This window comes from Micropterus dolomieu, linkage group LG17 (genome assembly GCF_021292245.1).
Source record: "Micropterus dolomieu isolate WLL.071019.BEF.003 ecotype Adirondacks linkage group LG17, ASM2129224v1, whole genome shotgun sequence".
Lineage (NCBI taxonomy): Eukaryota > Metazoa > Chordata > Actinopteri > Centrarchiformes > Centrarchidae > Micropterus > Micropterus dolomieu.
The window spans coordinates 34,591,748-34,607,517 of record NC_060166.1 but is presented as its reverse complement, the minus strand read 5'-3'; the positions used below and the strand labels follow the sequence as shown (position 1 = coordinate 34,607,517).

Below are 15,770 nucleotides of genomic sequence, written 5' to 3'. Positions count from 1 at the left end.
CTCACCAAGGCTCTTCTCCCCCGATAGCTCAGTTTGGCCGGACGGCCAGCTCTAGGAAGGGTTCTGGTCGTCCCAAACGTCTTCCATTTGAGGATTATGGAGGCCACTGTGCTCTTAGGAACCTTAAGTGCAGCAGAAATTGTTTTGTAACCTTGGCCAGATCTGTGCCTTGCCACAATTCTGTCTCTGAGCTCTTCAGGCAGTTCCTTTGACCTCATGATTCTCATTTGCTCTGACATGCACTGTGAGCTGTAAGGTCTTATATAGACAGGTGTGTGGCTTTCCTAATCAAGTCCAATCAGTATAATCAAACACGGCTGGACTCAAATGAAGGTGTAGAACCATCTCAAGGATGATCAGAAGAAATAGACAGCACCTGAGTTAAATATGAGTGTCACGGCAAAGGGTCTGAATACTTATGACCATTCTGTCAAGATGGGGTGCTGAGTGTACATTACTGAGAAATAAAATGAACTTTTTTGATTTTTGGAAAATGGCTGCAATGAAACAAAGAGTGAAAAATTTAAAGGGGTCTGAATACTTTCCGTACCCACTGTATATGCAGTTTGTCATGCACTCCGTATATTGTGTTTAATCTCTCCTCAGGATATCTTTCTTGTGGTGGACAAGAATAAAACTCAGCGGCTTGAGTATCAAGAGGTCAGCCCCGCTCTGAAGGCAGCAGGTAGGGCTGAGGACACACAGCGACATAAATAAATAGACTCATTCATTCACCCGGCATCTAGCAGCATGTGTAACACGTGTACAGCTGTTGTTGGATTCTGATTTTAGCTGGCAGGAAAACTTATTTGACCCACAGGGGGAGCCAAACCACCTCTCTTTACCTCTTCCAAACAACTTCAAATTCTGTATTCTGGCCTTCCTTTGGTGGTGCACTTTGAAATGTTGTACACTTATATAACCTAGTGTGAACTTTGTCCTCTCAGCCTTTTGAAGTCATAAAAATCACACCCATCATTTTGTTCACCCACAATAAGTCACTCAGTAAGAAGTAAGCTTTTTACTTTAATCAGATATATTACTGAACTGCTATTTGTATTTCTACTTAAGAGAAATACCAGTAAGTCAGTAAAATATCAGCAAGGGAATAATGCTATGTGTAAAACTAACATTTTAGTTGGTACGCTGAACTGACATGCAAGTTAGACCTAACAAAATTACCACATCCTGACTGTTGTATGCCTCACAGGAGAAAATGTGCCACCCATTGTCACTGCACCTGCTGAATAAAGTGATTTATTCTGACCTGGGTTTGTTGGTCTGGTCTTTTTCTGCTCCAGGCATCGTGGTGGATGATTTGGTAATGCAGGTGGTTGGACTGAGATACACAGAGCCGGACTTGACCATCAGTTACCCCGGCTTCCTGTACCTGCTGATGAAGCTGGAGAGCATGATCCGTAAGAGAATAAATAATATAATATGATAATAAAATAATATAAATGGAGAGGTGCTTAATGCTACAAATTAGAAACAATAACATGTTTAAGTCACTTAAATGCTTGTATTCAAAATAATTAAATATAACACATCCTGCTGGTGAATACCACTACAAGGCCGACATGTACAGTTTTCCCCAACAGGGAGTCTGTATTTACAGTAATGATGTGATGTGAACACATCAAATGGCTACAGGGAAAAAGAAGAAGAGAATGTGAAGAGGGACAGAGGAGGAGAAACAGAGGGGAGAGAGGATGAATGAGGAGGCGTGGGAACAATAAGAGAGGCAGAGAGAATGATATTTTCATGCATGTTTGATATTTTGAAAGGTTATATATATTTAACTTTCTAAATATCAAACATGCCTCAACATCAATATATATATATATATAATAATTATTATTATAGTTTACTAAGCAATGTCAGTTATGCTTATATCATAATTACACCTTACCTCTCTTTAAAAAACTATTTTGCTGCCATCAAATGAATGTGTAGCTCTACTTTTGGTGATTTTAATGTTTTAACTCCTGTTAAAGGCCTTAATGTGACTTTGTGCTTTGGGAAAACTCTTCAACCGATTCTTGACATAAAAAAACAGCCATAAACAAGGTTGTCATCTAGAAGATACAGGGTTTCAGTCGAAGAACGAACAAGAAACAAAAATATTTGTTGATGGCAATTTTTCCACGTTGAAAATGAAACAGTAACTAACTCAATTAAAACTAACATTTGAAAAACAAAAACTATGACAAAATATATTTCAATTCTTGCCCACAAATGCAAACTAAATGTTAAATGCTAATGTGAAAGATGGATCGACAAACACACAGAGCCGGTTCTTTGTCAGCTAAACCCATGAAACACAAATACAACACATGTAACCATAGTGAGATCACACAACAAAGATGGCAACTCATGGAGCAGTAAGAAAGTGTTTTACTTCAACTTTAAGATTCAGTTTTAACTGTGATACTGTGAAAACAGACGAGAGATGTGTTTCAGTTGCTTTCTGTTCCTTCTTGGATATTACTGGATTATAAAGCTAAAACATAAGGTTTTCATTAAATGGTACAACTTTAGTCAGCAAGTAAAACTGGACTGAAAGTGGCAATAATCAAATGGCTACAATTACATTTATATATAAAGTCATATCTATCAAAATCCGCTGCCAAAACTAACATTCGGGTTTCAGCTGGCAGCAGCAAAACTTTACATAGTTTGTTTTGGCTTACATCGTGTGCAGATGGGTGGCGTTTTGCCTTGCAGGGCAGGGGAATGAGCCACCACAGTTCAGATGTTTGTCCGTTTTCATTGTTTTTATCCTGTTTTACAGGCAAATTTCAAGCGTACGACATGGTGGGGATGGGAACCATAACCATCAGCTACAGACAGGTGTGAATTTAAATCTGCACAACACTGACTCCTTCCTTATCTGCTTTAGTAACAGATGCTTTGAATGAAGAATTGAAAATTAAATACACATGTGATATTTATATTACTTTTACAATATGAATGAATTTAATATCTCCAGCTCAGTTTGGCAAGTTCTTTATTAAACCTGTCTAACAATAAAGTATTCAGATTAGGGGTAGTCCTTAAACCAGGCGAACTAAAAGTGTTTTGTTCTCTGATTGGTTCTAGTGGCTCCACATGACCATGTACAACTGACCTGACCTGGTTCACTCCCGGACCTTACGGATTCATCAGGATTTGCTTTTTTAAATTTTAGAGTTAATGTGCCATTATTTGCCAGATGTGTGAAAGTAGATTGTCCTCCACAATCCAACGATCCAGCCAGATTTTTTAATTATCAAAAACTGAGCCCACGGTGTATCAATTTGTTCCAATGTTCATAAAGAAATGACAAAATGTTGATGTCATGATAGATGTAGTTTGGTAAATTTCAGAATTGTATCTCAACAATTTTATTTTTATGGAGATTTGTCCAAAATCAGCAATAAGTATTTGTGAAAAAAAATAAAATACGGACATTTTTGTGCTGTCTAGCTTAAGTACAAAAAGGGTGCCAAAGGGTGAAGCCATGCATGGTTTGCCCTTTGTGTTTAATGTTTAAGGTTGAGAGTTTGAGCCCTGGGTGATGCAGAATAAACATGCCAATACCTACTCAGGCATTGTGCTGTGTGGATTAGAGACTCATGACTTTAAGGTTTAATGGCAGTTTTGGTCTGGACAGTTCTGCTGACGGACCCTCCTGTATTTCTCATGTCTGCCTCCTCCTCTTCCTCCTTCTTCTTCCTTCTAAAAATGCCTACCCCTGACTATAGCAACAGCTATATTGTTCGTCTTGTATGCTTTCATCATATAATCAAACAGTAACAATGGAAACACCTTTAAGAATTCCCTTCAGTCGTGAAAACAACAGAGGTGGAAGGTCAAAGCAAGATGGGATGAAGTTTATGATTCACTGTGTTGGTGACACTTGATCAAAGGTCACCTCAATGATTTAATGAATAAAACTTGATGATGATCACCTTTATAGTCCCCACAGCTGTCATTTCTGAGCCTTAATTATGGATATTGGACCTGGTCCCACTCCAGTCATATAAGAAACAGCAGTGTAAAATAACTACCTTTAACTGTTCAATACTTAAATAGATCATTTTTGCTCATCGGTGGTTTCATTAAATGTATGGAAGATTTAAAATGCCTGCATAAAAAAAATCAAACAAAAAATAAAGTGAAATACAATTAACTACACCTATTAATTGTGACACAGTAAATGCATATAAAAAAGGAGATACATCTAACAATGTGTATTATTATAACACAATTTCTTTTTTTGATTTTTGCTATTTAGGCATTTTAAATGTTCATTTTCAATACATTATAATACACTCATTTATATAATTAGGACTTCAAACAACAATTATTTTCATACCTACAAGTTAATTAGTTAATTATCCTCCATTGTGCATTTCATTATTATCGTAATGTCTTAAAGCTAAAGTGAAACACAGTTAGTGGCAACATGCTGGCCTTCCAGTAAAGTGATCCTGAATACTAAATGATCGATTTATCCTACTGGATTGATGCCTTGTACACAATTGTAAAATATGTTTATAAAGTGGTTCTAACTAATTTCTTCCATTTGCCTATGATGTGATTGTTTAGAAAGAGTCAACGTCTGTGAAGTCTTTTTTTCTTTTCTTTCTTCCAGTTTATTTTAGGGCTAGCAGTTTATTAATTATGTATTAATTATGTATTAATTTAATTTTTAGGATCAAAAAGAATGGCCAACAGGATGTGTAAAGGTAAAAAATAAACATAAATAAGTAAAATGAAATAAGACAACCCATTCCAGTGTGCTCCCTTCACTTTGGTACAGAATCACATTCATTTGCTTAAAAGCTGATTAAAATGTATGTGCTGTTTGTGTGAGCATGCAAGTCATTTGGTTATGTCTGAACTACTTTTAAAAAGCACTCATCTCTCCCTCTGACCTCAAAAACTCTGTCACAGATAATCACAGGCACTCCCTTCAAATCGATGTCACAAACATTTTTGGTGCGTCTGAATGTTTTATTGGATTCTTTGGTCCTGACTGTTTTCTGCAATGTTTCTACAGGGTCTGTTTCTGTAATGACCCCGACTGCAGGGGATATTTTGAGAATTGACCCTCTGTTCTTTGCTGATGTCTGGTATGTGTAAATATCCGTCTTCCAGTATCATTCTTCAAAGTGAAAACAGGCAGAGATACGAATGGGTTGTTTGTGTGTGTTCAGTAACTAGTTTCACTACTGATGTATTGGTTCAAACTCATTTTTAGGATGACATGTCATACATCAGCCACACCCTAACAACTTTTTTGCTATCTCTTCCTTCTGTCTCTTCCACCTCTCAAGTACTGAGAGTATTATTCAACTCTTTTTTCACTTTCTCTTGTTCTCTCACTCTTGTTTAATCCCACATGAACTTATTTATATGAAAATAAAAGCCATTTTCCCTGTATGTTCAAAGTATTACAGACTGTATGGGCTCAACCAGTGGGTGTTTCTTTACATAAAATATGAGATAAATCCTGAACAAAACCTAAAGGGACGTTTATTACATATAAAGGATCAGTTCACCCAAATGTGAAATTAGTGATTTAAAAAGAAAACGTATAACTAACTTACACAAGCATCCGTTACAGAACTAAATGCAGGTGAATCTGGTGGCAGCTAGTACAAGTAAAAATTTAAAGGCTTAGTTCAGTGTAAATAAACAAACTAAAAAAACATATTTTCTCACTTACCTCAGTCTTTGTCCTTGCAGATAGTTTTTGTTTTTATTGAGATATCCGTCTCTAAAATATCTGCTGCCTCTTCAGTTCAATGGAGGAGAACAGAATTTAATATTTTAACAGCAACATCTTTTTCCAGAAATGGAGCTCCTGGTACACTAGATAACAGAACAGAAATCACTTTAGACAGTTGTCATTGGTACAATTTCTTTGATAGAGAATAGTTTAAATGAAAACTGTTTCCAAAAACAGAGACATATTTTGGGTGAAACTAACTCTATTCAACATGGTTCTGCACATTTGAAGTATTTTAATGGAAATGTTGTTGTCACTTTCTGTAAGACTGCATAAACGTATTGTTTGTAGGATAAGTACAAACTTTGAGATGTGTTGCTCGCACACACACAAAACAGTGAGTTTTAGTGCTTCAGCATTGATATCATCACCTCCTGTGTAAACATAACCAGCTACATTTGGGACTCAACTTCTCTTTGTTCAGTCCCTCTGTGAATAAAAATAAAAACAGACCATTACTAAGCGGCTCATTCCTGCTAATAAACCCAGACTCAGGGCAGTTGTGACCGATCACAGAGCTGTTAGTGGCCAAGCTGCACTATATTGCATCACATGATAACATCAAAGCTGAGGCATGGTCCTGCCACAGTCTATACGCTGCTCTGCGTCGCAGTAACTCTAATCGACCAGGACAGCTTGAGCATGACCTACTTCTGTAGGTGACTCCTGCAAGCAGGACACTCACCCTGCGAACCAGCCTGCGCCTCCTCCCGGCAGATGTAATGGATGATACCGCAGCTCAGGCTTTTCTGTTTTATGGGTGTCAGTCCTCTGGGTCAGTGGTTTGGATCATGACCTCTTGATGGTCACAGGCTGGGCATGAATCAACCACTAAAGATTGATTTTTTCCTTTTCAGGTTGTTTCATTTTTTTCCCCATTATCAGAGGAGCCCGAGACATTAGACTCTCTTGACAGTTTACAAGGAAAACGTTAGAATTAGAGAATAATAGAATTAGAATTATCACTGACTTTAAATCTAAATTAAATTTCTGTTTCACATCAGATTAAGCACTTTCTGGTCCCACATCATCTTGTGATGGTTAGAGGTCGTCTCCCAGAACCACTAGCTGTCACTAACAAATATTCTTCCTGTTCTGCTTAATATTAATCTAATTCATCACTATGCAAAATGCAGTTCTTGCAGAATCATGGGCCTGTATCAGCTGGATAACTCCACTGACTTCAGAGCATGGAGCACAAGTACTATTTCTCAGCATCAAGTTCCTGGTAGGATTTTTGGTTCACAATAAGGTCAACATTTAAAAAGTAAAAGTGATGGGATTAATTTATGAAAAAACAAGAAAAATAAAGTGTGTACATTGTTGAGCTTTTATTGATAAATTGTTTAAATTAATTTAGAAATGTGTGGTCATATTAGTTACATTTACCTGAAATGATACAATGGACACTCATGTTAGATCAACCACCAAATAAACTTGGTCAACAGAAAAATGCAGTTACCTTTCTTACAGTGACATTTTTTCTGACTATTTTAAAATGCATTCTGTACAGTTTTAGATTTGTAGATTTTTCTTTTCAGGCTACCTGCACATATATTTTGATACGTGACGTGGAAATAGACGTGAAAATTGTGTAAACCATCACAGTGACCATAAATGCTGTGTTAATTTCTGTCAAAGTAACATTATGGTTGCGTGACCTTGAAGCTTTAATGTAGATTGATTTTAATAATCTTCAGTGAATTAACACATAAAGATAATGCAATCACTTTTGTACAGAAATCAATGGAAGCCAATGGCTGCCAGGAGCAGCGAGAAATGTAAATCCAATTTTTTAAAACACAGCATAGCATGGTTTGTTATCTATCAGAATGAGTTTGTCTACAAAATAAAATGTGTTTTAAATCAAGAGAATTTAAAACCTCCGTGCTAGAAGCCTATTCATCTGCAACCCATATATTTTGTCTGCTTAAATCTGCTGTAATAATTTACAACTTGACCAAGTCTGCAATGCTGCCAAATTCAGAACAACAATTCTGAACACAACATGAAAAGAACAGCAAACCTACTATGGGACATCACATAATGTTTAATTGTTTTATTGTTTCCATAGCTCACGTTCAAATGTATATTAATATTCATGAGCTGTCTAAGCCTGTAGAAGCTACTGGAGACAGGTTGTCAAGGTACACAGATTCACACCGGAAAATAGCGAGGTTGCCTTCAAAATAAAATATCACAACGTCGTGGGAGGATTTACAAAAACAAAATTGCACAAGAAATCCCAAATTTAGCTACTTATTTTGTATAATAAAAAGCCAATGCATTTATATTATTATGGAGGATCAACATTAAGACTATTTAATAATTTATTAAATAGCCTATTTCTTATTTTCTAATCGTTTTTTATGTTTTTGTTAACAAAAAACGAATGAAATGAAATGAAAATTTTCTTTGATTCAAAAACAGTGAAGAAAATCAAAGTAATTTTGTGCAAGAGGAAGAACAATAGACCCTGTGTTAATGGTGAACTGAACTAAACAAACAAACAAACAAAAAAAGATAAGTCCAAGTAAGTCAGTGGCGGTGTGGGCAGTTGGAGTGAAAACATGAAGCCTACATTTTTATTACGTTGAAAGGTGACACCGGAAGCGTCGCTCCTCGGTGCGTGCCGCTTGGTGTTGCTGCAGCCTGTAGGAGCGGTCGGTTCCTCCCAGCACCCTCACAGTTCAGAGGGAAAGCTTTTCTTCTCACAGCAGCAGTGGGGATTTTCTGACTGCACACGCCGTATATTCATCACATTAAAAAAAACTCACTCACTGCTGGAAGCGGCGAGAGAAGGACACTTTCCTGGGTCGTGTATCCCTCCCCTTTCTCACCTCTCTGATTTGGACAGTCGTTGCTTATTTTTCATTCTTATTTTTTGTTTTTGGACGTTTTCCCCTTGATAGTAGGCAATCTCCGTGGCGCACTCAGGTTTCTTGTGAGGACATGGTAGATTATCATTCTGCTAATAACCAATCCTCGTCAGGCGGGGTTCAGACCTACATGGAGCAAGAGAATGATTGGGACCGGGACCTGCTGCTGGACCCGGCCTGGGAGAGACAGCAGAGGAAGGTAAGGGGACCAAAGTTAGGCCCAGCTGGGCCGAGTCGAGCCGGGCTGACAGGAGGCGGCAGCGGCGGGTAGAAAGAAAATGGCAGGGGAGGGATGGGATGGCGAGTGGAGGTCAGAGACCGAGTACGGGCCTCGGTTTTGCTCTACAAACCCTGCATTTGCCCCCAATGCCCCACTTTAGCTCAACCATTTTCCTCCCAACCTGCCTCTCCTCTGAGCTGTCTCGAGGCTCTCAATGTCAAACTGTTTCATTCTGATTAAATGCTGATTTCTCCTTCTCTAATCTGTCTCCCTTTCCTCTGTAAAAGAAAAACTATTCGGTTGTGTGTGCAGAGCCAAGCATGTGTCTAAGATTAGCTGCTGCTTTCACTCTTTCAAAGGTGATTTCCCCCCCCCCCCCCTGCCTGAGCAGAAACAGGGCGCCACATTGTTGCAAAAATCAAAACTGTGATTGTGCAGATGTTTCTTAAAATAGCCAGTCAAGCGGTGTTTTTATACGGGTTTAGTGTGTTATCAAGGCGTCATGTCCCACTTCTCTGGCTGGTTAGAGGCCGATAAGACCGACTGAGGCGAGGCGAGTTTCTGCTGCTGCTCACTAGAGGAAGAGCTGACCGATACCGAGGTGTTCAAGGCCGATACGTAGAGACATTATCTCTAAAGCTGCTGCTGTTTATTAAATCTACATTGAATCGTTTGTATCGAAAAACCGAAAGCAGTTGTTGAATCGAGGTTCAAATCGTGGCACTTTGGAAAAGCACCCGAGGGGGAAATTATCATTATAACCCTGCTGGTAAAATTCCTTGCATGCTTAGCAACTTTTTAAAAATGCTCAGAGTATTTAATGATTTACAGCCATTTCAAAAGCTGTCATAAATCCTAAACATTAGGCTACTGAGAGATAACAGTTCTATGTAACATCTTCACAGATTATCCATACATTTGTAAATCAGGAACTCCTGTGACAGACTGTGCTGGTTTAACAGGTCAGGCGAAGAGAAAAGTCAAGTACCACACCAACACCACAGTGAGTTTACAATAGCTAGGTGTTAAAACTAAACAAGACAGCTTTCATGAGCAATGCTAATTTGAGCACACCCGTTGTAAATTCAGATTCCTGTTCATATCTGGTTGCACCTATGCTCCAATTCTTCCCACTGCCGTGAGACATACTAGTTCCTGTTACCACACTCATTTCACCACACAGAACTAAACGCCCACTAGCTGGGACTGCACATTTTAGCTACAGATATGTTCTGCATTAACATTTAGTTTAGACACCAAATAAAATTAAACCACCTGGCACCATATGGTTCATCGGGCCCTACATTTCCCTGTTCTTTGGGTTTCATTTACACAGCATTGTACCTATTTTTATTTGTCTTAAACAAACAGCCCAACACACTTGCTCTAATCTCCCTCCCCATCTTCATAATCTCTCCATCCAAATTCTCATCCTCTAATTCTTTTTCATGCCTGTCATGTTTTTTAATAGATGCCACTAATGGATACAATCGATGCTAATGTTCCTTGCAATACTTTGGCTACCTGTGCGCCATCTCCCCCTAGGATGGCACTGAAAGCTGTCCACTAATATTCACCAGACTATAGTGACCTTGTTTATTTACCCACTGTTCCCCCTTTTTGCATCCGTTACGTTGAATGATCATGGACACAACAGTAAACCTCTCTCAGATCAGTTTTTCACCCTCAATATTTGATTAAGGGAGTTGGACGGCAGTAAAATGACGGATGTGTGACAGTTTGGAATGATCGCAAGGGTGTGTTTTTATGTGTGAGTGTGTGCGGTGCTAACCAGACTACGCACCCTATGCTATTCGCTAACTAGTCATATGACTGGCATACTTTCTAGTGGTGTGACAGCATGCCGAACATTAAATCGTGCATTTTTATTAGGCCACTCAGCATTATAGCCGTGAACATCAGACATTCCTGCAGTACATTACCATCAAACCTGGCGGGTCCACTTCTTCACTGCTAACTCATGCTGGTTACTCGAGTGTGAGAAAGTCTGTTTGTCTAGAGATCATACAGGTCAAAGTTCTTCTAAAGGAAAATCTAACCTACCAATCATTAACAGGGGGAGGATTGTTGTGCAAACCTGGGCTGAGGTCCATTTCTCTGTGTTCCTGAATCTGCACTCATCAGTGGAGGCTCATAGGTGTTTGGTTGATTGGGAACAGTACAAGCTGGGGACATGTCCCCCCGTCGAGCTTGAGCTGTGCTGGCCCCGGTGAGGCGGGGGAACCAAGGGCAAATTCCTGAGGTGTATTCATGCTTACTGTGCCAGTTATTGCGCAAAAGAGAGCAAATGCCTCCTGTAATATAAGAGAAATGTGGATATAATGAGTGTGGGAATGGGTTTGTCTTTGAGTGTGTGAGGGGAGAGCCTGTAAGGTCAAAACCAGGAGCGCTTTGTCGGAGGTAGAGTTTTCCATAATGCTGACTCTTGTATATTTGCCATGTTGAGTAATACAAGAGGGGAAAATGACAGCAATGCCTAGTTATTTTTTTTGCAATCTTGACTTAATTTGGTGTCCACAGCAGAGCACGATAGCCCTTAGTTTACACTGGAGGTGCATAGTTCATACCTGAAGTAATGGAGCCACAAGGACCCCTCAAATATTAGGACTTTGTCTGATAGTGCCTACCTCATCTCTCTTTATTTTTTCAGTAAACCAAAAATTTGAAATTAGAAAATTTATGCTGTCAAGGATTCCCAGTCCTGCAGACAAGAGATTCACTCTGCACAAAAAATAACTTGTTTTGGGTGTTTCTTGGTATATGGATATTTCAGCAGACGTTCAGTGTGAGTCTGTGTATGTTTGGCAGAAGCACCGGTTAGTACTTGCAGTGTATTTCCAGTTGTCCAGTTCTTACATTGAGCAGCATTTCTCAACACCCCAGAGTACCTGGACTGAGCCCAGCTGAGTCCAGTTAACTGCAGTTTGTTAGAGGAGAAGCTCCTCGCCTGACAAACATGTTATTACGTCTCTCGCTGCTGTTGGATCCACCACATGTTAAAACATGTCCAAGTACGCAGTGACGGCACCAGAGGTTTTATTGTAACTCTCCGCAGTGTCACAGGCAGTACATGCAAATCCAGCTTCTCAGCGACAGTTAGGCTGCACGTATTTCTCATGTCATGAGGCATGGCGAAAGTACAGCTATGTGGGTGGATGAGCTAACAAGGAAAGCAGTGAAGTACACGAGCCAAAAGGCTTGGAGCTGTCGACATAACTGGTGATTGATTGTTCTTATTTATCAAAGTGATATACTTTTGAATCAGATTAGTTACTACTTCTCCCTCTGTTCCCCTCAGATGCAGTAATGTTTGCTTAATTCACAAAAAGATAACACTTTTGATGATAAAAAAAAAATATCATTCATCATGCAAGTAAGTGAATGACCCAAAGTAAGCATGCAAATCAGAGCAGTTTTGGTATTTGCAGAAAAACATATGTGCAGCCAAAGACAAAAGACTACCAGAGAACTTCTGCATTCATGCTATAATGATTTTGTTCTCTTCCCTTAGGTCAAGTGAGGAGTGTAGAACACTAATCGTGGGACATTTCCCCTCATAAATCAGCGTTGATAAAGTGGTAGAATCAGTTGTGTCACTGACTGATGTTTATCTGTCTTCATTTTCCTACACTGACAGCCTTCTCAATCTGTCAGCCTGTTTGCACAGAAGTAATTGGAGCTGGACTGTGATTTGTGACATTAAAGTTAACAGCTGAAAATGATGGAAAGATGGGGATGTAGACGGGATCATTTAATAAAACTTGCAATTGCTCTAACTTCGTCAAGTTAGGGCAATTTAGGAAATGCTTAGTTAGGCTTGTTTGTTCTTTAAAAACACCTACATTTGTTTTTATCAAACAAAAAAATCACCTTTTTAAAAATTATTTCAGCTTTGTCAGTCCAGATGTGTCCTCCAGTGTCACAAATTAAGCAGCATGAATTTGTTTGTAGCTCGTCTCCCCAGTCAGACCCCACAAATGACCAGACCTGCAACTGCAAACTTTTATTTATTTATTTTTTTTCATTTCTGCCAAGGTGGGCAGCTGGACACAATGTTGGTTTGTTCTTTTGCCGCCCACTTTCACATGCTTTCTGTGTGACTGGCTGGCTGGCTGGCTGGCTGGCAGGCACGCGGAGCCGTTCAGATGGCCCGGGTTGGCTCAGGATGAGCTGTGAGTGACATTTTTGTCAGGACAAATGGATCAAACAATGCATCCTGCTGTCGTCACTACATGGCTAAGATCTTGCTGCATGATAAACTGCCAGGCTACTTTGTTTTCTCCGTGCTCGCCTTCCTGTTCCAGAACAAAATTTAAAAGAATGAAGGCAGCTGGAAATGTTTGAGGAAGGCTGACCAAATAGCCTGCTTGCTAAACAACAATAGACAATGCTCTGTTTGTAGACAATTAAAGGAGCAGACACTTTGATTGGTTGTCTGTCTTTTTGTGTGCGTGTGATTGGTTGATTCAGCATAGCAGGCCAACCTGACTGGGGTGTGGGAGATACTCTCGTTGAATTAAAGCTTTTATCATTAAGGGCGGTTGAGCAGATACAAGTGAGTTCTGCTCCTGTATTGCAAATGTTCATCTGTAAATTGTTTGTTCTGTGTTCTCTTTCTGAACAGTAGGACAGCTTAATCCACTGATGTGCACATGCTTGCATTGTGGTGCAGCCTCTGAATATACATCAAGCTTCTCTGCCCCGAGCTCAACATGGTCCGAGAAGTACATTTTTGCACATATAGTTGTAACAGTTGATGTCTGTAAGCTTCTTGGAATGTGAGATAATGGAAGTGTAGGTCATCCCCTCACTGCCAGCTGATTGCAGGTCAGCTGTGGGAAAGCCCTCCGCCTCAGCTGACTGCGATCCAGAATCAGCTTGTGGACCTTAACAACGAACCAGTCAGTCAAACAGACAGCCAGCGAGAGGACAGAGCCGAGAGGAATGTAACCGCTCTCTGTTTCCCCCGTCTTTCTCTCTTTTCTGCCATTGGTGGCGGTGAGAGAGCATGCAGGGGGAAACATTCCTTTGGTGGCCCATTATAGCCTGCTAGGCCAGTGGGAGGGGGCTCTTTACTAAAGGGGGGCGGCGTGTCCTGTTTTTCACCCAACAGGGGGAAAAAAAAAAAAAAAAAGAGTTGGGGGTTTGCAGGATTGCAGATGTGGTCTGCGTGGTGGAGACGAGAGGGAGAATCCTCCTCTGGGGCAGAGGGTGCTCATGGGGTGGGGGGTGAGAGTTTCCAGCCGGTTGCGATGTGGCGGAAGTCGTGGCGCCAATCATTCAAATCCAAATATTTGTTTGCAGAAATGTTTTTTAGACACCACCACCCTGTGATTGATTGCACTTTGGAACCCTTTGCTTTGTTTCTAGTTCGGCAGGCAAGTTCAAAGTGCAGACTTAAACACACGGTCCAATCAGATGAGAGATTGTAGGGTGCTCTGTAGCCCAGGGCTGGTATTGACATTGGTTGGCTGTAGGCCTGTGTGTCGAGGTGGTGGAGCCTAATGTGTTTCTCTTTCAAAGAGATTTATTTACGGTCTGTTTCTCTCCCACTCTTTGTGTGCAAGGAAGGAAGTGTATTTTGGGGAGGGAGGAGGACTTGTGTGCATCCGAATGTCACTGAAGCCATGAATCATTGGATTCAGTTTACGGCTGTCATAACCTTAGCACTCTTACTTATTGTGGGTCGTGTTCACAAGCTTACTACTTGGCTATTGTGCATAGTTATGAGGATTAGTAAATGGCATTTCCCTCTGTTGAATTGAAATTGGCAGCAATAGGGACTAAGAATTTCCTTTTGGTTGGCTGCCAGAATGCATGTTGATGGTGTTAGCTTGAAACTCAGACCCTCCTGCTTCACATGTCCTCCAAGTGTATCCTCGACCAAGCGATTTTAAAGGACTTTTTTGCAAATAAGCTATTTGGTCCTTTTTCCATTTTGTAAAAAACACTTGGTGTCAGTTTCACTGTCTGGTATTTCTGTTGACTTCAGTACTTTTTATCCAGAGTACACTGCTAGATTTGCATCATTTCAGAAGTACTCTGACGATACAAAGGTGCTGCTTGTGCTGAAACAATTAGTCGATTCCTGGTGTCTGGCAGTTGACCACGGTCGGTTATTTTCTAACTGGGCTGTTGTGTAGGTGAGGTGATGCAGGATCATCACTCGAGCAGACTCATGTCAGAGGTTTCAGAGAAACAGTGGGTAGAGAAATTATAACTGCACTGATTGTGCTATGAACTGTGTGTCAATGTGTGTGTTCTAATGCAGACTGTGTATCTGAGACGTTGGAGGGGGTGGTGTTTGGAGGAAAGCAGCAGAACAAAAGGATGTGTGTTTAGGTGTGGCATGTGCGTGTGTGTTTAGATGCCTGTGTGAAGGGGTGGGGGAACCATTATATTATGGGTCTTGGAGAGGGGGGGTTGACTGCTGTTTGAAAGTGAGGTTTTTCCCCTCTAGTTTTCCAGCAGAGTCACATAGCTGTGGCTTTGTCTGCCGGAGGTGCTGGTAAACACTGTGCAGTTAAACAAACACAGCCCCCTCTCACCTACTGCACGGGTGTGCGTGTGTTTAAATGAAAATTTCTCCTGAAGTAATTGTTGTTTTCTATGGTCCATTTAACGTATGGGGAAATAAACTGAGGAACATGTTGAAAACAATATTGTATTGAAAAATACAAAGCTGTAGTTCAACTTTGCTTTTTGCAAGTTCCTCATAAACAAATAACTACTGTTTAAATGGAAGGATTACAGTAAACCTCACTTCACACCCCCTTGTTTGTAGGTGTCTAAATGGGCTGCATTTATAATGCTAAAAAAATAAAGAACAGCTTACCCCTGCAATTTTCTCTTTGGTTTTTTTTTCCACATC

The 15,770-nt window shown here is 40.1% G+C and overlaps 2 protein-coding genes and 1 long non-coding RNA gene across 7 annotated transcripts in view; 2 read left to right on the top strand and 1 right to left on the bottom strand.

Moving 5' to 3' along the window:
* Positions 1-4,108, top strand: part of zgc:85932 (uncharacterized protein LOC405875 homolog) — a 20,156-nt gene extending 16,048 nt beyond the window's left edge. The window contains exons 17-21 of one of the 2 annotated variants that reach the window (XM_046072883.1): positions 607-685; positions 1,302-1,418; positions 1,602-1,604; positions 2,795-2,853; positions 3,103-4,108. In XM_046072883.1, the coding sequence (XP_045928839.1) occupies positions 607-685; positions 1,302-1,418; positions 1,602-1,604; positions 2,795-2,853; positions 3,103-3,129 (285 nt within the window). In that variant the 3' untranslated portion in view covers positions 3,130-4,108. The remainder of the gene's footprint in view (positions 1-606; positions 686-1,301; positions 1,419-1,601; positions 1,605-2,794; positions 2,854-3,102) is intronic. The other variant, XM_046072884.1, reaches the window with a different exon arrangement.
* Positions 1-6,668, bottom strand: part of LOC123985409 — a 12,949-nt gene extending 6,281 nt beyond the window's left edge. The window contains exons 1-4 of one of the 2 annotated variants that reach the window (XR_006828649.1): positions 6,465-6,668; positions 6,084-6,208; positions 5,717-5,862; positions 1,268-1,402 (exon numbers count right to left, since the gene is read on the bottom strand). This is a non-coding gene — a long non-coding RNA (uncharacterized LOC123985409). The remainder of the gene's footprint in view (positions 1-1,267; positions 1,403-5,716; positions 5,863-6,083; positions 6,209-6,464) is intronic. The other variant, XR_006828648.1, reaches the window with a different exon arrangement.
* Positions 6,669-8,463: 1,795 nt separating this feature from the next.
* Positions 8,464-15,770, top strand: part of LOC123985698 (alpha-actinin-4-like) — a 55,002-nt gene continuing 47,695 nt past the window's right edge. For 2 of the 3 annotated variants that reach the window (XM_046073477.1, XM_046073478.1), the window contains exon 1: positions 8,467-8,857. In XM_046073477.1, the coding sequence (XP_045929433.1) occupies positions 8,732-8,857 (126 nt within the window). In that variant the 5' untranslated portion in view covers positions 8,467-8,731. Of the gene's footprint in view, positions 8,858-15,770 lie in introns of all 3 variants that reach the window. The other variant, XM_046073479.1, reaches the window with a different exon arrangement.